General features: G+C 40.0%; 1 protein-coding gene across 2 annotated transcripts in view; it reads left to right on the top strand.

Annotated features, from left to right (window-relative positions):
* Positions 1-25,492, top strand: part of Tmem131 (transmembrane protein 131) — a 157,270-nt gene that overhangs the window by 73,010 nt on the left and 58,768 nt on the right. For both annotated transcript variants that reach the window (XM_057751074.1, XM_057751073.1), the window contains exon 5: positions 15,133-15,256. In XM_057751074.1, coding sequence (XP_057607057.1) covers positions 15,133-15,256 — 124 coding nt within the window. The remainder of the gene's footprint in view (positions 1-15,132; positions 15,257-25,492) is intronic.

Here is a 25,492-nt window from a genome sequence, read left to right as displayed (position 1 = left end):
GGTATCAGATCCCACTATAGATGGTTATGAGCCACTGTATTGTTGCTGGGAATTGAACTCAAGACCTCAGGAAGAGCAGTCAGTGCTCTTAACCTCTGAGCCACCTCACCAGCCCAGCTTTTTTTTTTTTTTTTTTGGTTTTTCGAGACAGGGTTTCTCTGTGGTTTTGGAGCCTTTCCTGGCACTAGCTCTTGTAGACCAGGCTGGTCTCGAACTCACAGAGATCCGCCTGCCTCTGCCTCCCAAGTGCTGGGATTAAAGGCATGCGCCACCACCGCCCAGCTCCAGCATTTATATTTATTGAGTCACAAAACATAACCATATATTTTTTTTTTTTATTTGATTTTTCGAGACAGGGTTTCTCTGAAGTTTTTGGTGCCTGTCCTGGAACTAGCTCTTGTAGATCAGGCTGGCCTCGAACTCACAGAGATCCGCCTGCCTCTGCCTCCCGAGTGCTGGGATTAAAGGCGTGCGCCACCACTGCCCGGCTATAACCATATTTTCCAAACATAATGTCATTAACTTGCTTTTCAACTTAATACATAGTGGACTTTTCTATTTCTTTATTATTTTGTGGTAGTAGGGAACATAAAATTACATGGTAATATTTGTTGTGTTTGCTGTTTTTAGTTGTTTGCATATTTTGTTCGTGATCAGTGCTGAAACTAGTATATTATACAATATGACTCTTCCTCAAGAGGAAATCTTAATGAAATGACATACAGAATATTAAAGTTAACCTTCAATAACCTTTATGGCTAGAGAAGCATTTGGTGTATGAACTAGAGGCAGCTGGTGGGAATAGTAAAATCAGCATCAACTGGAAAAGAAGCAGATGGGCTTTCTTATTGAGACTGGCTCTAGTCATAGAGAAACTGAAAACTCACAGGCTGAGAAGCTTTGTAAGCTTACTGAAAGACCCTTGGGAAGACAGATGAACTTCAGCAGAGCACAAACAAGGCAAGTAACAGTGAGAAGGACTATCGGAGGCACAGGAAAGGAACTGATCCTTAGACCAGCAGTCTCCTGTGCTGCTCCTAAAACAGAGAAGTGAGCAAAAAGGAACAGTGTTCTCTATGGTCTGATGTTTGTGTCCTCCAGCCCCACTGTGTGCTGAAACCGTGTCTAGAATATGATGGTATGGGAAGTCTTTGCAAAAAGACTAGGCTGTGAGAGAGGACAGAGCCACCCTGCCCTGTTTACAAGGTGATTATTTAGCAGGGAGACATCATCTGTGAACCACAGAGGAACCCACCAGAACCAAAATGTGCTGGCACTCTTTACTCAGATTTCCTGGTACTGAAACTGTGAGAAAGACGTTCCTGGTGGTTATAATCCACCGAGGGTATGGCATTTTCTTACATTTTCTTCAATTAACTAAGATATTATGTTACCATTATTTCAAACGTATCTGTGCATAGTCTAAGAACATTAATGTGTATTATTATGCAAAGATAGAACTGGGGTTACAGCCGGGCGGTGGTGGCGCACGCCTTTAATCCCAGCACTCGGGAGGCAGAGGCAGGCGGATCTCTGTGAGTTCGAGACCAGCCTGGTCTACAAAAGCTAGTTCCAGGACAGGCTCCAAAGCCACAGAGAAACCCTGTCTCGAAAAACCAAAAAAAAAAAAAAAAAAAAAAAAAAAAAGAACTGGGGTTACAGAAGGTATTTTGTGGGCAGATGGAGAAACATACATAGTGGAGTTCATTTGGAGAATCAGAACCTGCTGCGGATCTTAAATGTGTGTGTTTATGAATATGTTTAGCAATGCTCTTGTGGGCATATGAGAGACTTGGCTTATATGGCTGTGGGAGCTGGTTAAGCATTTATTGAAGAAGATGGAGAGCCGGGCGGTGGTGGCGCATGCCTTTAATCCCAGCACTTGGGAGGCAGAGGCAGGCAGATCTCTGTGAGTTCGAGACCAACCTGGTCTACAAGAGCTAGTTCCAGGACAGGCTCCAAAGCCACAGAGAAACCCTGTCTCCAAAAAACAAAAACAAAAAAAAAAAAAAAAAGAAGAAGAAGAAGAAGAAGAAGAAGAAGAAGAAGAAGATGGAGAATAGCTAGAACTGTGCGGCCCGCTGCTGATCTTTTCCATGGCAGGCAGGAGGAGATCCTGAGCTAGGGAGAACAGTAGTTGGTAGAGAAGAAGGCCTAAGCTGTTCATGAAAGGTCTTCCAAGTTATTAGCACACCCACCTGGAATGAGCTCCCTTTTGACCGAAGCTGGTCTGCAGATGGCTTCCAGAAGCACCTACGTTAATTAGTATTTCAATAGCTTGGGAAGGTATGTATACTATAAGATAGTTACTGGCTCTCTTGCCATCTCCCACTTGCAGGAGAGACTCTAGGAGTGTCTGTAGTCTTCAGTGCTCACAAGTGAGAAATGCACTAGAAAGGAGTTCTGGGGACTGTAATTTAGTCCAGCCTAAGTGTCAGCACCCAGCCACTACATGGATATAGACATCAAGAGTCCTACATTTAGCTTTCTTGTCTCTAAAAATGGAAGGTCTCACTGTTGAAATACTGTGTTTTGCAGTTTTAGAGTCCAGGCTCTTTGGAGACTCAAAAGTAGCTTCATGACAAGAAACTGAGAGTATATTGCCACTACAGAAAGCTATTCCTAAGTGGCTTTAGGAAGTAACCAGTTGCTAAAGGAAATCAAATGTGTTAGTTCACATCCTCTTTCAGAGTTATATGTTTTTCCCCACACTCAGAAACATAAACCTTGTTAGTCAATTGAAATTCTTCTTGCACTGATCTATTTTTTCTGTCTCCAGACATTCTGCTTTTCTTAAATGGGTACTAAGCAGCAAGTTTGAGAGCAGAACCCATCGTAGAATATCTCCCAGAGCTTTGTCCTATTGCCTGTAGGCACCTACCTCCCCCCAACACACACACACACTCTTCTGTTTTGTTAATACATGTTCAGGTTTTTGGGTTTTTTTGTTTTTTGTTTTTTTTTAATTGTTCAACTCTTAGGGAAAGGGACCAAGTCCTTGGCTCAGGAGCAAATTCATTTAAGTTGGTTATAACATTCCCATTTGTCTTAGTTTGGGCTTTATTGCTTTGAAGAGACACCATAACCACAGCAATTCTTACAAAGAAAACATTTAATTGAGAGTGGTTAGCTTCCAGTTTCAGTCCATTTATGAACAACACTGGGGAGAGTGGTGGCATGAAGGCAGATACGTGCTGGAGCTGAGAGTGCTATATCTTGCAGGCAGCAGGAAGTCAGCTGACTGTCACAGTAAGGAAAACTTGAGCAATGCCGGCCCTCATAGTGACAGAAGGTGTGACCCAGATTAATGGTGTGCCCTCCATCCTCAAGGTCTGGATTAAAGATGCGTGTCATCTAGCCTCCTCCAACAAGACCCACTTCCTCCAACAAGGCCACACCTCCTAATAGTGCCACTCCCTGTGAGTTTATGGGAGCCAAAAACATTCAAACTGCCACATCATTCTTGTTTGGGGTCAGTTCACAGGTAAATATGACCCAGTGTAGCTAGGAGTATGAAGACAGGTCAAAGAGAGTTTTAGGGGAGGAATTTTTTTCCCCTCCATTGTTAAACATATGAAAGAAGCACTCCCCTTCCATGCTCAATATTGTATTGGCATCAGGGGTGCCGTGGCAACCATCCTGTCATCAGTGAGGAGTGCTAGTCAGAGGATAAAGCCAGGGCACTCTGCCTAACAGCAGAAAAATGGAAAGGATCCATGCCCTTGGCAGCTCACTAATCCCAACACTGCTATATTGTAACTGTGTACTGTGGTCCTGTAGTGCCTGTATGTGTACGACGGTACTATGCTTGTAACACACTGTAGCACTATGCCGGGCAAGGGGCTGGAGATTGAAACACACACATACACAGACAGAGACATAGACACGGGTCATCCTTGAATTCCCCAAGAATGCCAAGAGTGCCAACTTTATTGTGTTCTAAGACAGCTTATATAGTGCCTTCCCTGACCAATGGCCACACCCTAGCTCTCGGGATCCTTCAGCTGCGGCCACCAGAAACCACTCCCCTGTCTGGTGCTCAGAGCAGCTGCAAACACAGGAAAACAAGTTGTTTTGCTCAAAGTAGCTGTAAACATTATAAGTTTTTTACTCTGGCAGGCAAGAGGGTCACAGGAAATTCAGGGTCTGGGGGTCCACAGTCCCCAACACTATACTGGTCAGGGCCTTTGTTAACAGCACTAGTTTTGTTCTCTTGATACTTTGTGGAACGCATGGCACTCTTCCTCCTGCTCCTTCCTTTCTCTGCCTGCGCCTTGTGAGCACACAAACAACACATCATATCTGAAACCTTCCCTCATCCATGACTTGGGCCTAAGCCTGTGATTCCCAGTCTGCTGTCCCCACCTCCTCACTCACTGAGACATCTGGGTTGCTTCCTTTCCCCTGGAACGCTCATATCTCTTCCCCTTCCTATCCATCAGTAGAAAGATTTCTACCAAATCCATGTATGCTCTCATATAACCCTCACCGCTTAGCTACCTCCTCTTGGCTCAGGCCCTTGTCACAGTTTGAAAACTAAGACTATTGCCACTTATGTAGTTTTCTGGGTTTTGATCCATGGTGTCAGCAAGTTAAAATGTTAAAGTTTGATCATGAGACAAGGGAGATGGCACAGTGGGTAAAGGCCTTACTGCCAAGCCTGATAACCTAAGTTCAATCAGTGTTGTCCACATGATGGAAAGAGTGAACAGACTCCCAAAAGTTGTCCTCTGACCTCTATACTCATGCCCCTCATAGATAGATAAATAAATAAAGTGTAATTAAAATTTCTTTTAATTTGATCATATTATTACCCTCCTCAAAAAAGTTCTGGTGCCTTATGATGAATGGTAAATTTCTTACATTTTTTACACCACATATGTAGAAAGCTACAGACAATATCTTAAAGTCAGTGTGGTCTTTCTAACTCTGGGCATATTATACGTACATACCTTGAAAATCTCTCCCTTTTGTTTTTTAAAGACTTCATTTTAACTTTTAGCAGGCATCTGTGTCTGTGTACATATGCACTTGAGTGCAGGTGCCCGTGGAATTCAGGCACTTCAGATCCCTGGACCTGGAGTTAACAGGTTGTGAGCTGCCTGGCATTGGGTGCTAGAAACCAAACTCTAGTCCTCTGGAAGTAGAAAATGCTCTTAACCACTGAGCCATCTCTGCAACTGCCCTAAAGGCTAAATGGTTGAACAAATGATAATTAAGTGATAAACAGGTTTAGCAACTATTTTTTTTTAACATTTTGATTTGTGTGTGTGTGTGTGTGTGTGTGTATGTGTATTAAGGTCAAAGGACAGCTTGTGGGAATTTGATTCTCTCCTTCCACCATGTGAATGTCAGAATCTTTTCACCCTGTTTTTTTGAGACAAGGATTCTGTCACTGAACCTGGAGCTCACCCATTCAGCTAGACGGCTAGCTAGAAAGCTTCAGGCATCCTTCCTGCCTCTACCTCCTTAGTGCTTAATTATATATGGCCAGCTTTTTATGTTGGCCCTGGGATCCAAACTCTGGCCCTCAGCCTTAAACAGCAAGTGCTTTATCAACTGGGCCAGCCATCTACCCAGAGCCTTGTAGTTTGTTATAAATTATCTGAAATCAACAGGCACTGTAATGATTCAGTCCTATTTCTTTAGCTGTCCTTTCCATACATAAGGACACTCTACAAAAACTAGCTTACCATTGCTGATAGAATAAGAAAATTAGCATTAAGTACAGAGTGCCTATAGTACCTCTGGTTCAATCAGTGCTGTAATTGTTCAATTGTAAATGAAAAAATGCTACCTGAAACTCCTTAAAGCAAAAAGGAGACTGACTTAGCTGCCACTGCAGATATGCAGGTCCATATTATCCAGTGCTCCCAGGACTCCTGTGTTTCTCAACTTGCTCACTCTCTTATTCTCTCATTACCAATACCTTTTCCCCAAAAGGATGAGAACAGCCCTGCTGACTGCTTCCATTCCTTTCTGTAGCCTTCTTCCCTGGGAGACACTAGCTTCTGTTTCTCTAGTCGAAAATATCTCAGGATAGAGCAGTAATCACCCCAGCTAGATTCATTGTCCAGTCTCTGAAACAGCTGTACAAGAGGCATGTATCAGTGGACATAATACTAGGAGCCATTCTTAAGTTTGTCAGGATTTCATCAAGAAAGAGAAGTGGGCAGCTGTTCCTAATGAAGACCACCATAGACACCTTCTCATATCCCTGATGACCAGTTTAGTAGAGTCCATACCTGTTTTGTAAAACAAACCTTCACAGCTAGCACAACCAGTATTGTTCACACAGAGGTGAGATGAATCACCACCTAAAATTTGGTTTGAATGTCAAGACTGATGATATCACACACATACATACCCCAAGAGGATATGAAAAGTTCATCATATAGATATTTGTTCAATTTAGGATAGGATTATTATATATCACACACACTTTTCTTTCTTTTCATGAAACTAACAGTCTTTGGCTGGTGGACTTTGACCTTTGTCTAAATGGAAAAAATTATTTTTTATATTCTAAAAAGCCATATCATATACAACTTTTTAGCCTTTTAAAGAGTTCTTTATAATGGATATGGGCAACTGAGAAAGTGGTATTTAAATTATAAGAACATACCCTATAACTAATTTTGTTTAAACAAACAAACACCAAGAAAAACCCTCAAGAATAACTGTTTAGTCTTGAAAAAGGGAAATGATTGCATAAAAAGTGATAGTAATCGATTATATTTAATCATAATGTAGCCGAAGTACCATTTTTCGCATTGAAATGAGGGTGTGAGCTAAGTGTGCTGATGAACAATTGATACACAATTACATGATTTTTTTTACCTATTCCAAAGATTATATGCATAATTACAGTCATTACCATGTGCTCAGACAGGAATATACACTGACCTGTTAAAAGTGGTCACGGGAGTTATATCGCAAGGAACTTTCTTTGCTGTAAGCTGAAACTTTTCATGGTGAGCACTGCATTCTGGTGTTGTTGGTTTTTTTTTCCTTCCACATAGCAAATTGTGGTCTATGTTGTAATCTTTGTATGGTTCTCTCTTAACCTAGCATAAGTTTAAGTGTCATTGATTTGAAAATGTAATTAGTACTGTGATATATATGGCTATAGGCAAGCCTATAGGGCATTTTCTTAATTAGTAACTGATGCGGGGGCAGCTCATTATGGGTAATGCCATTCATGGGCTGGTGGTCCTGGGTTCTATAAGAAAGCATACTGAACAAGCCAGTAAGTAGCACTCCTCCATTGCTTCTGTATCAGTTTCTGCCTCAAGGTTCCTGCCCTGTTTGAGTTCCTGACTTCTTTGATGAAGAACTGTGATGTGGAAGCATAAGCTGAATAAACCCTTCCTCCCCAGGTTGCTTTGGTCATGGTGTTTTATCACAGTAATAAAAAACCCAAAGTAAGACATGTACTCTTGAGTAACATAGCCAGCCTCCCTTTTTCTTTTTCTGTATTTTGTGTATTGTTTTCGGTTCCTTTTGGAGTTGGGTTTGAAGCTGGAACTTTGCATACACTAAGCACACTCTCCACCACTGAATCACATCTTTGAACTAGCCTGGGCTCCCTTAAATGTGCTTAGAGCATTTACATTAATTTACACTTAAGCAAAATTATGCAGCAAGAGTCTGTTTTATAGTGTGCTGAATATCTGATAGAATCTGTTACACTTCTCTATCCAGAAACACTGAAAACATAGCCCCCAGCACTTGTGTGTGTTCAGCATTTTGACATTGTAATGCAGCATTACCGTGTACAGAGTTCATGCTCAAGAACTGAATGAAAAATTGGGTTATCAAAAAATCAGGGAACTTCAGTGTTCTAAAGTAAGTTTATGTGCTGGGCACACTGATAGCTATTCTCTCATGACTGAGGCTGACCAGGTACTGTGCCTGCCTTCTGCTGCCCAGCATCCTGAGAGAGGCTAGGCCTGCATAGCTCTAGCCCAGAAAGAGATCTGGGATCAGAGTACAATTTCTAGTGAATGCACATGACCCAGAGTATATTTTACAAACCATTGTAAAGTTTAAGAAGGAAAGGCATAATTCTGGCCATCGTAAATATTAGGGGCCATATCTGTACTAACAGAATGAAGCATTCTGAAGAAACCACAGTGGGCTCTCAAGCAAGTCTCAGAGCCTTTGCTGGAAAGAGAAGAAAGGAGATGTGCTTGGCTTTTATTATATTTCAGGTTAAGGTGATGGTAAGAGTGTGGACTTTTGGTCCTCTCATTAACCATGAAGGCATGTAGAACCTTTTTTGCCCCTTGCTCAGATGTGATGCAGGAGGCAATTGGGGAATCAGTGAGGCTTGAAAGCTGCCAGCATTCTAGTATCAAAAGTGGAGTTCCATTCATGACTACCTATGACATCTTCCAATTTCAGGCCCCTTAATGAGGCTGTAATAAGACATTTACCTTGCTGCTTCCTAGGAAACCTGGTAGTAACTGTGATCACTACTGTGATCATCTCTACCATCCTCTATAGTTCATTTCACAGACATCAAATTAATGGTTTGATGACATGGGCCTTTTTTTTTTCCTTTAAGATTTACATGTGTAGTGTTTTGCCTGCATTTTATATGTATGAACCACATGTGACCTGGTACTTGAAGAGGTCAGAAGAAGGCATTGGATCACCTGGAACTGGAGTCACAGACACTCATGAGCCACTGTTTAAGTGTTTAGGTGCTGGGAACTGAACACAAGTCCTCTGTGAGAACTACTAGTGCTCCTAACCACGTCTCCAGCCGCCAGTAGACTGTCCTTGGCTTTCTTTCTTTTTTTTTTTTTTTTTCAATGAAATTTATATCTTTGATGTTTAATTTCTATTCCCTCCCCTCTCCCTCTCCTTTCCGGTTTCCAAATAAAGTTGTGCAGCAGTCTGGGCACTGCTGACCTCCTTTTCTCCCTTCATCCAAATTGTTTATGCCAATGTTCTTAAATGTTTTCCGTTTCCATAACAACACCTTTCTCTCAAACATTTACTGGAAACAGTAAAAGATGTTTGGCATAGAAACTTGGTTCACTGAATTCTTTGGTTTATATAATTATTAGGTGCAGAAAAAATGGCTTCAAATATTCAGTTTAAAATCATTACTAATTGACTTTAATGTGTACATTGAATATGTTGTTGCTAGAAATAGGACTCTTGTCGAAATAAGTTCAATATATAAAAGGTATTTCTCTCCAATTACTTTTTGGTGTTTCAGGAAAATCAAGGAGCCTCCTTTTTCCAAGTTGTTTGGTACCTTGTAGTTTTTCCACTGCTAATTCTTAGTCTCACACAAGGGTTTATGACGTGTTTATGAAAACTGTAAGGTTTTCTGTGATTGAGTGGTACAAAGTGCTGAGCTGATTTGGACCAGCTTCCTGCCTATGGCAGGAATTCCATTCAACAGAATGCTGTGTTATTGACACTCATGAGGTTTGTCTAAGGGCGTTTGGGAAACCATTTGTGCAGCTGTTTCTGCTAGTGCAGTGTCATCTTACTGTGACATAGGAAGTGTGCCACTGACCACAAAGCTACAGCTTACTTTCCAAGCTGCTCCATTTCCTAGATGTTTCCTCCCAATTCTTTGGAGCCTCAGACGCCTCTAGAATCTGGACAGTCATTTGTACTGGTCTTGAAACATAGAGAACAAATGCCTTATAGCTTCAGCTGTGTTCATCTAGAAATACCTCCCAATGTTCCCTTTGACTTCTCCGTCTGGAGCAGCCAATAATGGAAACAAACAGGCCAAGAGTCTGGGCATCTGTTTAGTTTTATTTTTAAATTCAACTTGGCTAGCCGAGATCACACAGTTGTGATAGACAGATCTGTGAAATGATTGGCAGAATTTCAGGCTTCTAATATACCTATATAGACCTCTTAACTTTGCAGTCAGACAGACACTCATCCAGGTATTGCTATAACTAAGGTTCTGTCTAAATCATATGGTCTTTAAAATGGAGGGTTGTCTGGGTAGGCCAGACCTTGACCCAGAGCCTTCAAAGTCTGGCTTGAGAACCAGGAGCCAAGTGTTGGACATTTGAAGGAGAGGAACGTGGTGTAAGGTTTCTTTTTGCTGGTTTTAAGGTAGAGGTGCTGGATGGCAGGGGATTTAGAGCAGCATGAGCTGTGCCAACAAATTAAATGCATTAGCTGTGGACTTTGCATTCAGCCTGAGAATTCGGCCTGCTAGTAATTTGCAGAAGCCTTGTGAAACCCTGAGTAGATAAACCAGCCAGTCTTAAAGTAGTACAGAAATATGTGGTTATCTTTAACTGCTGAGCTTGTAGAAGTGATGTAGCATAATGAAGAATGTGCTGCCTATTGGCAAATAAGCATTCTCTTTTCATGGCCCAGAGTTCTCTCGTGTCACCAAGAGGAGAGGACAACCTAGACAGGGAAGGCTCTTCCTGCAGTGTACCCTCCACTTCTTGTGTGGACTGCCCAGAGCTTGAGAAAGTCTGTCTTATGTGAACACACATGCGTACATTAACCAGCTGGTGCTCCTTCTGCCATCTTCTCTCTGTCCGCATTACTCCTAATTCCCATAACCTTTCTCTCAGCTAGGGTTTATCTCTACTTTTCCTTCTTGATGTCTCAAGAAGAAGACAAAGCCATGTACAGCAAAATTGTGAATCAAACCTTTTGATCAACAGGCTCCTGGAACTGCCACACTTGTCTCCTTATGCTCTGTCTTTTTGTCCTCGATGAGATTGGTTGTACTAAAGTTGGACAAGAACAAATATATAAAAAAAAAAATGACTAACAGACTAACAGTCATTTAGCCTTCAGTCTGTTTAAATTGTAGAGTAACAACTTTTTTTCCAGAAAAAAAGTTCATATGGTGGTCTTTGAGGACGTAAGGAGAATGTGTTTATTATTCCACACTGTTTTACTTAAATGCCTAGAATGCTGAGGAAAGACTTCTATACTGTACTGATTGATGTGGTTGCTTTTATTAGTTAATAATAAAACTGCTTTGGCCTATGGCAGAGTAGAATTTAGCAAGACAGTATACTTCCATAGTAATCATTCTCAACAAACCAAGAACAGAAAGGAATGTTCCAACCTATAAAAGATGATCTGTGAGACCCCAAGATTGGCATCATGCGGAGTACTGAAAGGATGAAACTGTCCCCTGCATCAAGAACAAATTTTTGTCTCCTCTCTTCAGCTTCATATTTACTCTAATTCAGACAATAAAGAAGGGGAGGGAACTCAAATGGAACCCAGATGGGAAAAGAAGCAAGCATCTCCACTTGCAAGTATTCCCTAATCTATAAACTAAACACCCACTCTAAATATAATTTATAAAATAAAGACTACTAGAAGTAATAAAAAGGGAGAAACAAACTATATTTTTATTAAGTAAGAGTGAAAAGACTTTGAAAAGAAAGAGAAACAGTTTCAGCACATGCTTGTAGCTCAGCACTCAAGTAGAGTAGGCTTGAGTTCAAAGGCAGGCTGGATTAGTAGAGACCCTGCATCAAAAACTGGGATAGGGTGGGGAAGGAATTCCATTTATAATAACATCGAAAAGAATAAAATTCTTAAATATAAATTAACAGAAGCAATAAGACTTACCCAAAACTAAGAATTATGATCAAGAGAAACTAAAGAACTAAGGAAGCCATCTCAGATGTTCATGGATTAGAAGACACAAGACTACAATCCTCTGTTAATGTATGAATTTAATACAATCTTTTTTTTTTATTTATTTATACAATATTCTGTGTGTATGCCTGCAGGCCAGAAGAGGGCACCAGACCCCAGTGCAGATGGTTGTGAGTCACCATGTGGTTACTGGGAATTGAACTCAGGACCTTTGGAAGAGCAAGCAATACTCTTAAACTCCGAGCCATCTCTCCAGTCCCCAGATTTAATACAATCTTCATCAGAATTTCAACTGCCTTTTTTATAGAAATTGATAATCTTATCTTAGAATTTACAAACATATAAGGATCCCGAACAATTAGATCCAAAACAACCCTTAAAAGAAAACTAAAATTAAAAGAAGCACACTTTGGAATATTAAAAACTTTTTTTTTCAATTTTATTTACTTGTGTGGGGGCATACATGTGAAGCCAACTTGAATGTCTTGGTTCTCCTAATACACCGTGTGGGTCCTGGAGTTGAACTCAGTTTGTCAGGCTTGGCCCCAGGTGCCTTCACCTGCTGAGCCATTTTGCTTGCCCTCCATTTTCAAAGGCTTTCTACAAAGCAAGGCTGATTCAAACATATTTATAAGCATAGATTCATAGATAATTGCAAAAGAACTTAGATTGCAGAAATAGACCCTTAAGTTTATTGACAGTTGATTTTGACAGTATTTTAACCATCAAGAAAAGAACATGACTCACACAGTGAGGTAAAATATTTGCAAATCATGTTTCATGGGCTCTACATGGCTGATCATGGCCAAATCTACATGTAAAATGTAAATGAAAGGGAAGTCTGGGGCTGGAGAGATGGCTCGGTCCTTCCAGAGGACCCAGGTTCAATTCCCTCACCCACATGGCAGCTTACAATTGTCTGTAACTCCAGTTCCAGGGGACCTGAAACCCTGGGCTTCTGCACTGATGCACACAAAATAAAACTGAAAGAAAGGGAAGTCTAATACTCTTAGAGATACAGTGTCACATTAGGAACAGAATTGCCGTCTGCCAGTACGCTGTGTATGTTACTCCACTTTATGTGTTTACGGGCTGCTGTCTTACAATCTGTGTTAAGGACAGAATGTCAAGCCCTGCTCTGTGTTTCTTTTTGTTTAAGAAGGGAAAGGATCCCAAGATGGAAGGAAGACTAGTTACACACACACAGACATACACACAAAATCTTTTGACTTACTTCCCCATGTTTGTGAGCATTCCAAGACAGTGCTTAGACCAAACTGTAACAGGGCAAGAGTATCTTCCTAGATTGTAACATATAGACAAAAACTTTGGAAGATCTGAGAGAAAAGTTGGAAACATAAACCTTTCTACATTTGTTTAAGGAGCTGCTCTCTTTGCTTCAGTCCAGACAGCCTTCCTATACCATAGTCTCCGGTTCCCTGTTCTCAACTGCCCTTTGCCCCTTACTTTTCCTATTTGCCAGTTCAGGCAGCCTTCTGTTTCCCCCAAAGATTTCTTGGTGGAATTTATTCATTTGGTTTTCAGTATTTTTTAGAATATTTTAAATATTTTAAAGTTTCATACATGCGTACTATATTTACATTATTTCCACCTTTCCTTCCCTCCTTCCCAACTCTTCCTGTGCCTCCTCCACTTCCTCCCAAATTCATGACCTCTTTAATGATTATTGAAATACATATACCACATGTATACATAAATATAAGCTGCAGAGTTCATCTACTGTTGCTCGTATTTATGTGTTTAGCGCTGATCATTTGGGATTGGATAGTGCTTCAAAGGGTTCATTCATGGAGAAAACTGATTCTCTCTCTTGGCACCCGTTGATTGTTTTAGTTCTTCTTCCGGGGTGCCAACTGGTAGAGTCATTGTGCTGGTTTTGTTTAGGTTTTGTTAAGATTTCATTAGTGTAGTGTCTCTGTCATACAGATATAGAAAACAGTATCTCACAGCAGGTATACTTGGCCTCTGGTTCTTACCATTTTCTACCCGCTCTTTGCTACATTCCTTGAGCCTTCATTGTAGGGGTTGTGTTGTCTAGATGGGTCCATTAGGGTTGGGCACTCGATAGTCAGTTGTTCTCTACGTTTTGACCCATTCTAGTTTTACCTCTCTCTAGCTTAAGCATTGTAACGTTTGGGGAGCAGTAGTTGAGGGGAAGAAGACTAGCCTGTGTGTACTAACGTAATGTATCATCTTTGAAAGAACCTAAAGCCCCTAATTCATTTTCTTAAACTAGTGAAAATTATCAAACTATTTTTTGGTTTATAAATTTTCCCAAATAATAAATTAGAGTCAGAGAACTGAATTGAAGATAGGGATAAAGCATCATGATAAACACTGTGATGCAAATGCAAAGCACAGTTCTGGCTGTGTTACAATTTGAGGTTTATGCACAGACATTGACTTTGAATTGTAAAACAAAATTTCCAGAAGTATGGCCTGGAAGGGTTACACGGGGAAAGTATCTTGTGAAAGAGAGATGGATCTGAGTCAGAAAATGAGTGTGACCTGGAGGACAGGGAAGACTGCAGAGGAACTTGGGGTCCTTCACGTCCTGACTCAGCTGGAAGTCTAGATTGTGAAAACTGTCAGTTTACTTATTTGGGTTGAGAATATCGGGTTCTGAAGGACATTTTCATACTGGAAGAAGCCAGCAAGCATGTGCATATGTGCGCCCATGCGTAGCTGCTACTTACTGAAGGATATGGGCAATGCGGAGTAAGGAGGACATGGCATGTCCTCTGTCTTCAGAGTGCTCTTGTTCTTGTCAGGGAAATAGGACCAATGCCACTGAGATTATGAGAGAGCCCTGAAGGAAAGAATTCTGTGATGCGTTAGAAGCTAGGAAGATACACAGATAGCTGCAGAAGTACCAGTTAAACTCATAGTAAAATTTTGCTTTTAAGGAACAACAAGGGGAATATTAAAATAGACCTGAGCCATTGAGTATGTATTTCATATTGTTCCCTTAAGAAGAGGCAGTTTGCTGTGAGTGTTAGTTCATGGACTAGATGCAAATTCAGGTTCAAAAAATGAATTTGGGCAAGTTATTGAAGCTTTTTTTTTTCTATTCCATTGTCCTCTATTAAACAAGAATAACAGAAATCCCTAATTCATTAGATCTTTTCATACAACCTGTTTGTCTCTGGAACTTGGGGAGAGGACCTGATTCACAGTTAACAGAGAAGCAGGATGGTGTTGTAGAGAGGAGAGATCAGACCACATTCCCAGGCTGGCTTCCTCACCAAATTGTAGGCATTATTCAGCTGAAACTTATTTCATTGAATTGTAGCATCTGACTTAGTGTATCATACAGAATAACACTCAGATATTTGTTGAGTCGACTAAATGTATTTTACTATTTACTGTGTTTGCATATGAATCTACCTAATAATTTTATGTTTGGCTTTTAAGCAACTAATGATTATCCTAAAAGTTAGAAGTATCTTTGAATTATTTCTGACAGTTTTCTTTTTACTTTTGCAGGCCAGTTGGAATGCCAAAAATGGAAAAAGTCTACTTACATAATCCTAGTTCTGAAGAAACTATTACTTTAGTATCAATATCTGCTACAACATCACATTTCCATGCATCATTTTTTCAAAATAGGGTAAGCTTTTCCACTGTGGTGGGTATCTCTCTTGTTTGAAATGGAAGTTCTGCATTTTTATTAAGTTTACTTTGCTATAGTTAAAGTTAAATTTCCCTACTTTCTTAGATGTCAGTTTGTCTCCTTTCAGAAAAACCTAACTTTCTCGTAGCCAGTTCTACAGGCAGGTCCTCAGCACTGAGTGAAGGTTCTGTTGCTGTGTATTAAGTTAGTGGAAACTGAATGACTTAAGCTAGTGCTCACTTAAGAACAGTTTATAAGGCCAGTGAAGTGATGCTCAGTGTATCATAAGAATTACGATGGCGCCAGGCAGTGGTGGCACATGCCTTTAATCCCAGCACTCAGGAGGCAGAGGCACGCAGATCTCTATGAGTTGAGGCTAGCCTGGTCTACAGAGCGAGTTCCTGGACAGGTTCCAAAGCTATAGAGAAACCTGTCTTTAGGAGGGAAAAATGAATTAAGATAGCCTGGGCTCAGTCCCTCTTTGCCTAGAGACTGAGAGGAAATGCACCTCTGTACTCATTCAAATCTTTAGTGGAATCAAGTCGTTTTTGTTTGCAGAATGGAAGCCCCTATTTTCTTGCTGATCAGGCCCTCACTGAGCTTAATGCTCCTATGGGCTCTTCCATTTTTGTAAGCCAGCAGCAACATGTCATTCCCTCCTTGTGCTTCTTTTCTCCCTGGCTGCTGCATCTGCCACTAGTGAAGTAAACTCATGGCACTGGGTCAGGACCACTGAGATAGTCAGCTGACCTGTGTACACCTGCAAAGTCCCTTTTACAGTAGATGCCACAGTCATCGTGGTCGTCATAGTCACGATCATGGTGGAGCTCTGTGTGCCATGTGCATCCTCCAAGTTTTTACCCATGATGTTGGTAGTAAGATGTGAAGCTGTTTTTCAAGAAAGAGCCTTTCTGATCAAAACAACAGAAAAAGGAACTGAAGTAAGTTTTTTTTTTTAATTAGGAGATACATTATGTTTTAATGTGTAGGCTTTCAAAATAGTGAATAGGGATTTCATTAAAATGAGGAGAAAGTAAATAATGGATTCTAATTTCATCTTCCCAGGGTTTTGTTGACTATTGAAGGGCAGTGACTAAGAAAATGAACGTATTTTGTAACACATAAGACTTTTATAAACTACTGGTTAATTTCATATTAGTTGTTCAGTGTTTTACATTTCTCTTTAAAATCCTGTTTTGTCATGTGTTTTTATTAGCAGCTTCTGTGGTTAAAAAATGGCTGTGGTTTAAGTTTTTTCTACCTCCATCTTTGAAATATTTTCAAAATAAAGCATATTGCTTTTGATAATAAAAGCTTAATTTCTTTGTAATTTTCATGGAAAATATCCCTTTTCTTAAAGTATTTCTTAAATTTTCCTTGAGTTATTCTTGTTTTTTTCCTAAAAGATATTTCACATTTTTAAAATTAATGTCTCAGTGGTCTCAAGACAAATAACAAAATTCTAATACCGAGGGAGATGTGAGTATATAAAGTAAGAGGTAGGGCTCAGACGGTTTTGCTTTGGTTATGAGTAACATGAGTAACTTGCAAGAGCCTTCTATGAGTCTAATTTGTCCAGTGATTTGCCTCATACTTTGCTGTGGCATTATAACACCTGTGCTCATTCTCCCTGCCTCCCTCCGTGTGTGTGTGTGTGTGTGTGTGTGTGTGTGTGTGTGCGCGCGCGCACGCGCTTAGACAGAGATTTCATGTACCACCAGTATGTGGACATGCTAGGTTGGAAGGCAAGGAAAAATGGAAACAACCCTAAACTAGTGGCTTGATTGTGCTATACTTAGATAAATGAATAGTTAATAATTTGTTGACTGGCTTCACTAATTCAAGTGATCCTTTGCTGTTTCTAAGTGTCTCAAGCTTATCTTGGCCGAGGGCACGGCTTTGATCCTTTCACTTCATCCAATATTGTCTAGACCAGGAGTTGGCAACTAGGTAAACAACCCAGGGGCTGCGGTGTTTGGGAGCATACAATCCGTCCAGTTGAGCAGCTCCAACATGGCTTTACTTGACTGTCTTGTGGGAGTTGGAAGTCCTGTGCAGTTCTGATTTTTCAAGGCAAGTCAGAAATAAGAAGCTTTATGTATCTCCCAATTTTCCCACATTGGAAGTGAGTTGAATTTTAGAAAGACAGGGTAGACTACATAGCATAAGCTTTTTTTTTCTGCCATTTTGACACTTCTGATCTAGACTGTCTCCCAGAGAATATTTCTGCTGATGAACTTTATGTAGAGAACAGACTTTCTGGAAATTCCTTGAAAAGATAAATTGTGTACGTATTCAGAATTAGTTCCAGGAAGCGGAACTAAGCAGTGACTGTCATGACACCCATCACAGTCTTGCTGTAGATGCCTTTAGGTTCAGCTTTAAGAAGATAAACTTCCCACCCCCTAAAGATCGCCAAAATTGGTGTGATTTTTTTTTCTTTCCTCTTGTCCCTTGTGCTTTCTATCTTTTTTCTCATGGTAAGGCAGACTCCAGAGTCTCAGGCGTGAAGGGGAGAGACAGGGTAGAGTGACCTCATTTCCCTACCTCCTCAGTTTCAGACCTATAGTAAAAGCCATTGTGGGGGAATGAAAAGTGTTCCTCATACTCAGGAAAACACACCCTTCCATTATGGACACCCTCAGAATCCCCCATCACATCTTATTTCTTTGGGGGAAAAATGTTTCTTATAACTCATGAAGCTTTTTTTTTTTTTTTTAAGCTACCCAATACCGTCTCTGTATTAACCAACCCATAGAAAATAGGGAAAAAGAAGAATTATTTAAAAGACTAAATTCTATATAGCTATATTTCAGTTAAATTTTCAGGCAAGCATAATTAATAAAAATGTTTCAGTTTATAGATAAAATGCAAAAAATTTAAGCTATCTTATTACACTTTAAATAATCTCATGGATTGAAGGCTATTGTAAGCATTAATGGTTATTTTTAATTTGGTGTAGAAGCCTAAATATTTATTCCATTTTAGGTTAAACTCTGATATCCATGCATATTGTTGGGAATTGAGCACATGTGATGCTATAGCACATATGCTAGTGTAGGGTATTGTACAGGTAAAGAAACCAGTGTCCGTTGCTAGGAACCAATATACAGTGTGTTCTCTGTAAGAAAAGCATATTGTAGCACAGAATGCACCATTTTATGAAAAACAAAGGTTTCTGAGGGTTTCGGTATATCAGTAAGAGCCAGGGTAAATAGATAGCTATACTGGTGTAGAGTGACCTGAGAACATTAACCTTGGCTGGGGACTGGTGGTGGTGGTGGTGGTGGTGGTGGTGGTGGTGGTGGTGGTGGTGGTGGTGGTGGTGGTGGTGGTGGTGGTGGTGGTGGTGGTGGTGGTGGTGGTGGTGCCGCCTTTAATCCCAGCACTTGGGAGGCAGAGGCAGGTGGATCTCTGTGAGTTCAAGGCCAGCCTGGTCTACAGGAACTAGTTCCAGTACAGATTCCAAAGCTACACAGTGAAACCCTATCTCGAAAAAGCTATTGAGAGAGAGAGAGAGGGAGAGGGAGAGAGGGAGAGAGAGAGAGGGAGAGGGAGAGAGGGAGAGAGAGAGAGAGAGAGAGAGAGAGATCATTTACTTCTCTTCCTCACACATCTTTGCTGTGTGTAAGTATAATAAGCTCTTACTACTTTTATAATTTACAATATGTAAGGAAATATAAATGTAAAAACCAGCTTTACCACCTATATAGAAGTAACAAATTTATTAATTTAACAGATATTACCAGGATTTATCACTGAACAAACAAGAGATCACTGCTCATGGTACTTGCCCCTAAAGGGGGTTTGGCGACTTCAGCAAATACAATAAATATACTTTATGAGACTTTAGAAGACAGCGTGATCTAAGAAAAAGAAAAGCAGTGGAATAAGGGGTTTATTGTTAAGGGGGATTGTGTTTTAAATAGTAGGCAGTGTTTGACCAGAGACTCGAATGAATGGCGACTAGAGAAGAGCAGTCCCGAAAGAGCAGGTAGTGCAGACACTGGTGTGAAAGCTGACCCGGGAGGAAGAGGGTTCTCGGGTTGTGAGGGGCCCTGCACATTGTATGAGGCCTTGGCTTCTGTCCTTTCTAAAATTCGAAAGCAGCAGAAGAGCGTATGCAGAAGAATGGAATGTTAAAGCTTATTTTAAAAGAGTCACCGTTGATCAAAAACAGAAGAAAGTAAGGGGAGAAATCAGATGTAGACCTGTTCTGGTCACCTGTGGTAACTTATGTATGCTTTGCTGAATTTACCAGACTCTGAGTGAGTCTTTCCAGTTCTTCTAGTTTTTAAATGTATGGGCATGGAGATGTATATAGTGCCCTTTCTTGAAGGGAAGAAGTTGACATAATCAATTCTTTTGACAATTTTATACATATATAATTAGACTATTTACATATACCATGATGCTTTTCAGTTACATCCATTTTCTTGCAAATGTCATTAATTCATTTTCCTTTACAGCTGAATAAAACTTCATTATGTATATATACCACATTTTTTCATCCACTCCCTCCTTGGCAGACAGCCTGGCTGGTTCCGTATCTTGGATGTTGTGAATAGCAAAGTAGTAAACACGGCTGTGCTAGTTTCTCTGGTGTGCTGAGACTCCCTTAGATAAGAACCCAGCAGTGGTATCAATGTTAGTTTAATCTGATGTCCCTAATAGCTACAACCATTTTCATTCTCACAGACAGCATATACATCTTCATCTTTTCTGCATCCGTCCACACCAGAATTTCTTGTTGTTTTTCTGACTTGGGTGAGATGGAATCTCACAGCAGTTGTAATTTGTATTTTTCTAATGGCTAAAGGTATTGAACACTCAGCCAAACGTTTATTGACTAAATTTCTTTTTAGAAAAGACTATTCAGTTCAGTAAGTATTTATTGGCTAGATGATTTGTCCTTTTGGGTTGTTTGTTTGTAGTTCCTTATTAATCCAGATATTATCTGTTCAGTGTTTAAACTGGTAACGATTTTTATACTTTCTATGGTGTATGCCTTCACTCTGGTAATTGTTTTAAGTTCATGCAGTCATTTGATAATCATTGGAGTTATTGGCTGTGCTATTGGCAGCCTTTTACAAAGTCCTTTGTTTATGCCTGTATGTCGCAGTGTTGGGGGTGTCTTTATTACTGCTTCAGTATTGTTGCTTGTTATAGATCTAAATTATTTATATCTTCTTGGTGTATGTTAGTAGGTCACATATATCTAAGAATTAACTTTTCTTCAGATTTATGATAAAGGTTTCAAAGTATTCCCCATTGGTTCTCTGGATTTCATCAGAATCTCTTGTGACATTCCCCCTTTTCATCTCTAAGTTTGTTAGTTTAGATCTTCTCTCTTTTGGTTAGACTGGCTAGGGATTTATCAATGTTGTTTACTTTTCAAGAAGTGACAACTCTGGACTGACTCTGTATATAGTTATTTTAGTCTCCATTTTCCTTAATTTCCGCCCTGATCTTTATTCTTTCCTGCTATCTACTGCCTTTAGCTTTGATTCGTTCATGTTTTTTTTAAGACTTTTGAGGTACATCATTAATTTGTTTATTTGAGGTCTCTAATTTTTTAAAGATTTCCTTATTTGTATATATTGTGTGTGAATGTTTCCATGCATGTGTGTCTGTATCATGAGCATGCCTAGTGCTCATGAGGGCAGAAGAGGCCATTATCTCCTGAGACTAAACTCCAGACAGTTGTGAGCCATCATGTGAGTACTAGAAACCTGAGTCCTCTACAAGGGCAGCAAGTGCCTTTAGCTGCTGGGGCCAGAGTTCCAGCCTCCTCTACAATTTTTTAAATATGTGAGCTCATCGTTTTAAACTTTCCTCTTAAAACTGCCTTAATTATATCCCAAAGGTTTTGGTCAGTTAGAATTATACTTTTGCTTCATTTGATTCTAGGGCATTATCAGGTACAATTCCTCCCCAAAATGAATTCGGTAACCTACTGGTCATTTAAGAGTGTCTCTTATACCCAAGTACTGTTGTGCTTTCTGTAGTTCCCCTAGTCACTGATTTCTACTTTTATTCTACTGTCATATAAGATGCAAGAAATTGTTTTAAAGTCCAACTCAGTATGATCTCCTGGGCACACATGATGGAAGAAAAGACACCAGTTCTTGAAAGTGTGCTCTGACTTCCACTTATGTGTCATGGTGTATACACATCCACATACTAAATAAATAAACATAATTTCAAATTTTTAAAAGAAATTATTTTGATTATTTTGTCTTTAAGATTTACGTTGAGACCTACTGTATATCTGTTTTGGAGAAGGTACCATAGGCTGTTGAGAATAAATGTATTTCCTTTTTGTTGAATAGCGTATCCTACAGACGGCTGTTAAGTCCATTTGGTCTGTGGTGTAATTTAACTCCGTTTTCTTTGTTGGTTCTTTTTTGAATGACCTGTCTAAAGATGGTAGGTAGGATAGTGTTAAAGAGATAGCTCAGTAGTTAAAGATGGTAGGCAGGGTAGTGTTAAAGATGGTGGGCAGGATAGTGTTAAAGAGATGGCTCAGTGGTTAAGAGCACATGCTGCTTTCCCAGAGAACCTGGGTTAAATTCCCAGCATCCAAATGGCAGCTCACACCTATCTGTAACTCCCATTCCAAAGGAGTCTTCAGGCTTCTACGGGCTCTGCATACAGGTGGTGTACAGGCATATATACAGGCAAAACACCCATTCACATTAAATAAATATATAAATAAGAAAGTGAGATTTAAAAGTCACGCCCTCTTTGTATCAGGATCTAATGCCCACTAGTGATCTTTTATGAAACCAGGAGCCCCAAAATGTGGTACATAGGTATTTACAATTATTGTATCTTCTTGATGAATTATATGTTTGTTATTTGGTTGGTTTTTATTTCTTTTTTTTTTTTTTTAGACAGGGTTTCCCTGTGCCCTGGCTGTCCTGGAACTCACTTTGTAGACCAGGCTGGTCTCGTGCTCACAGAGCTCTGCCTCCCAAGTGCTGGAATTAAGAACTATGCCTTTTATTAGTATGTAAAGTCTTTTTTTATCACTTCAGATTTTACTTTGAACTCTTTCACCTGTCAGAATAGTTACACCAGCTTTTGTTTGGCTGATAAATTAAAAAACTTCTGTGAGTGTCTTTTCCAGTGAGGTATTTTTCTTGTAGACAACATATAGTTGAATTTTTTCAGTCTGGTTAACCTGAGTCTTTTTATTGATGCATTGAGGCCGTTAACATTTAAGGTTGTTATTAAGAGATAATTTGGGGAGCTATTATTTGACTTTTCTTTGTTTCTATTAGTGTTAAGGGTTTCCTGGCTTACTTAGTCTGGACATGATGAAGTCCTTCCTAGCTGTCCGGTGTTAATCTGTTCCTCTTACGGAATTATAATGCTTTAGCCTTTCTTTCCTCTCTGGCCTAGTGGTCATAAACTACCTTAGTTTGTGCTTGAAATGTCCTAATTTCTTCATCAATTTTAAAAGAGAGCTCTGCTAGACGTAATCATAGGCTTGAAGTATTTGTCCCGTGCTTTTCTTACCATGGGGCTGCTCAAGTAAGATCTGATACTTATTCTGACAAGTTTCACGTTGTAAACTTGTTTCCTCCCTCCCCTACATCTCTACTGTATCTTCTCTGCTTTGTGTTTTTGACATCTTGACAATATGTTATGAAGCACACTTCTCTGGTTGTTTCCGCTTAGACTTTAAGAGTCTCTTGCATTTGGTTGTCCACTTCTTTCTCTAGACTTAGGAAATTTTCTGCTAGAATTTTATCAAGTAGGGTCTCTCTCCATCTCCAATTCTTTGCCTCAAAGGATTCTTTGGTTTAGTCTCTTAATCATATTCTGGAGTTCTTGGTCATTGCAATTAAGCTTGTTCATTTCTTTCAGAATGTTTGAATATGGTGTTTCCTCAACCTTGTGCGCTACCCTGATATTCTAACTTCTACTTGGGCGAGTCTGTCAGGACACTTTGCACAGTCTTTGTTACTTGATTGATTGAGCTTTCCTTTTCCAATAGCTCTTTGGTTTTCTAAATCCCAATTTCCATGCTGGTTTTCACTTCCCCTTTGCTCATTTTCTCTTTTCTGTGCCCGTTTTTTCTCTTTTGATCTAGGATTAATTTCCATACTTCACTCATTTGTATGATTGATCCTCTGGGGTGTTTTGCTTTTAAGATATTTGTCAGGTGTTTTAGCTACTTCAGTATCTGATTCTGACTGTTGAGGAATTGTGATCGTTTGGAGGAGTTATCTTTCTTTACTTTTTCATGGTTCTTGTGCCTTTGTGCTGCAATTTGTGCATCTGTTTGTTATGCTGTCTTTTCCTGTTTTATTTGCTTTTCATTTTAGTGAGCACCCTGTGCCTGAGAGTTCTGTCTCTAGGTGAACTACTGTAGCAACTGTAACACTAAGTCATGCAAGTAGAAGAAATAGATCTAAAATAAAGTAAAACCCACCTTTATATCACTATGTACCACTACATAAAGCTTGACAAAACTAATGAAGAATTTAACTTTGAAGTTAAAAATTAGGGTTGGGCTGGAGAGATGGCTCAGAGGTTTAAAGCACTTGGTGCTCTTGCAGAGAACCTGGGTTCTGTTCCCGGCACTGACATGACTGCTTATAACCATCTATAACCCCTGCTCTAGAGACTCTGATGCCCTCTTCTGATCTCATTGGGCACTAGGCACACAGGTGGTGTAATGACAGAATACAGGCAAAACACTCATATACATAATAAGTCTTTAAATTTTTTAATTATTTAGAATAAATGAAAATAATAAATGGATGAGGTAAAGGAAGAGGCAGAAAAAGGAGGAAGTTGAAGCAAAGTTAGATAAACAAAAGGAAAAAGAAGAGTAGAGAAACATGTTATAAAGGGAAGAGGAAAGAATAAGAAATTAGAATAAATAAAGAAAAATTGTTATTTGATTGATTGAGCTTTCCTTTTCCAATAGCTCTTTGGTTTTCTGGGGAAATGATTCAACAGGTAAAACACTTGCATATGAGGACCTGGGTTCAAATCTCCAGAACTCAAATAAAAACTGATCATATAGTATGAGTCTAATTCTAGTACCCCTGAAGGGAGATGGGAGCTAGAGATAGAGGAATCTCTGGAAGCTCACAGGCCAACTAGCCTGGAGTATGCATTGAGAAATCAACAAAGAAACACTGTCTTAAGAGAGGAGGCAAGGCTGCAGTGTGGGATAGTGTCCCGATTGGATTCTACAGCTTTGAACCTCGTGTGGGATAGGTGCCTCAGGGCAGTGGACGAGCATGCTGCCTGTACTTCTCAGTCCCCAGGGCCTGTCTCTCTCATGATGAGTTCTGGATATTCAAGCTTCCAGGGACACTTTGTTATAAACAGTAGGTTGCCTCTACAGGTAGCTACTGGGCACAGCCCTCTGACCCTGGAGAACTCCTCTTTACTGCTGACCCATCCTGTTAGAGAAGTCACTGTCTCAGGAAGATTTGAGACTTATGAAAGCTGTGGTCTTGTCCTGTGGGTAGGACTGACAGCTCTTTTCACCTAGGCCTCCTAGTTTACCTTACAGATGAGGTTTCTGTTCCACTCCGCAGCGATAGAGTTGTAGCTCTGTGAACTGTGACTTGCTTCTTTTCCATGGCAACCCTTCTATTTCTCTGCACTTTCACCTGTCTTGTCACTCCTGTGGACTTCAGGACTGTCCTTTCTTTCTCTCTTTGCAACAGTCTACTTTTTAAAATAATACTTTTATCAATTCTTTTGGTTTTTTGAGACAGGGTTTATCTGTGTAGCTTTGGTGTCTGTCCTAGAACTAGCTCTTGTAGACCAGGCTGGCCTCCAACTCACACAGTTGCCTGCCTCTGCCTCCCAAGTGCTGGGATTTTGTGCAATGTATGTTTATTATACTTACCCCCAACCACCCCTCCTAGATCTACCCTCACCTCCCTGCCCACCCAACTTGGCATGGTGGTTTGTTTGTTTTTGAACTCTTCAAATTTAGTTTATATTGCCCAACTAGTCTTAGGAGTGAGGACTCCCTTAGAGAATGGCTGACCTGCCAGGGGTCACACCATAAAAGAAAATGGACTCTTCTTCCCACAACAGATATAAATTGCCTATAGCTCAACAGCTCATGGTAGGATTTTGTGACCATCTCCTCTCTGTCTTGGGATTTTGTCTGACTCAAGCTTACATAAATCTTGTGTTTGCTGTTAAAATCTCTTGAGTTCATATTTGCAACTGCCCTGTTGTGTCCAGAAA

Source organism: Chionomys nivalis, chromosome 19, assembly GCF_950005125.1.
Source record: "Chionomys nivalis chromosome 19, mChiNiv1.1, whole genome shotgun sequence".
Lineage (NCBI taxonomy): Eukaryota > Metazoa > Chordata > Mammalia > Rodentia > Cricetidae > Chionomys > Chionomys nivalis.
Note: the sequence above shows the minus strand (reverse complement) of the source record. Positions and strands in the feature narration are given on the sequence as shown.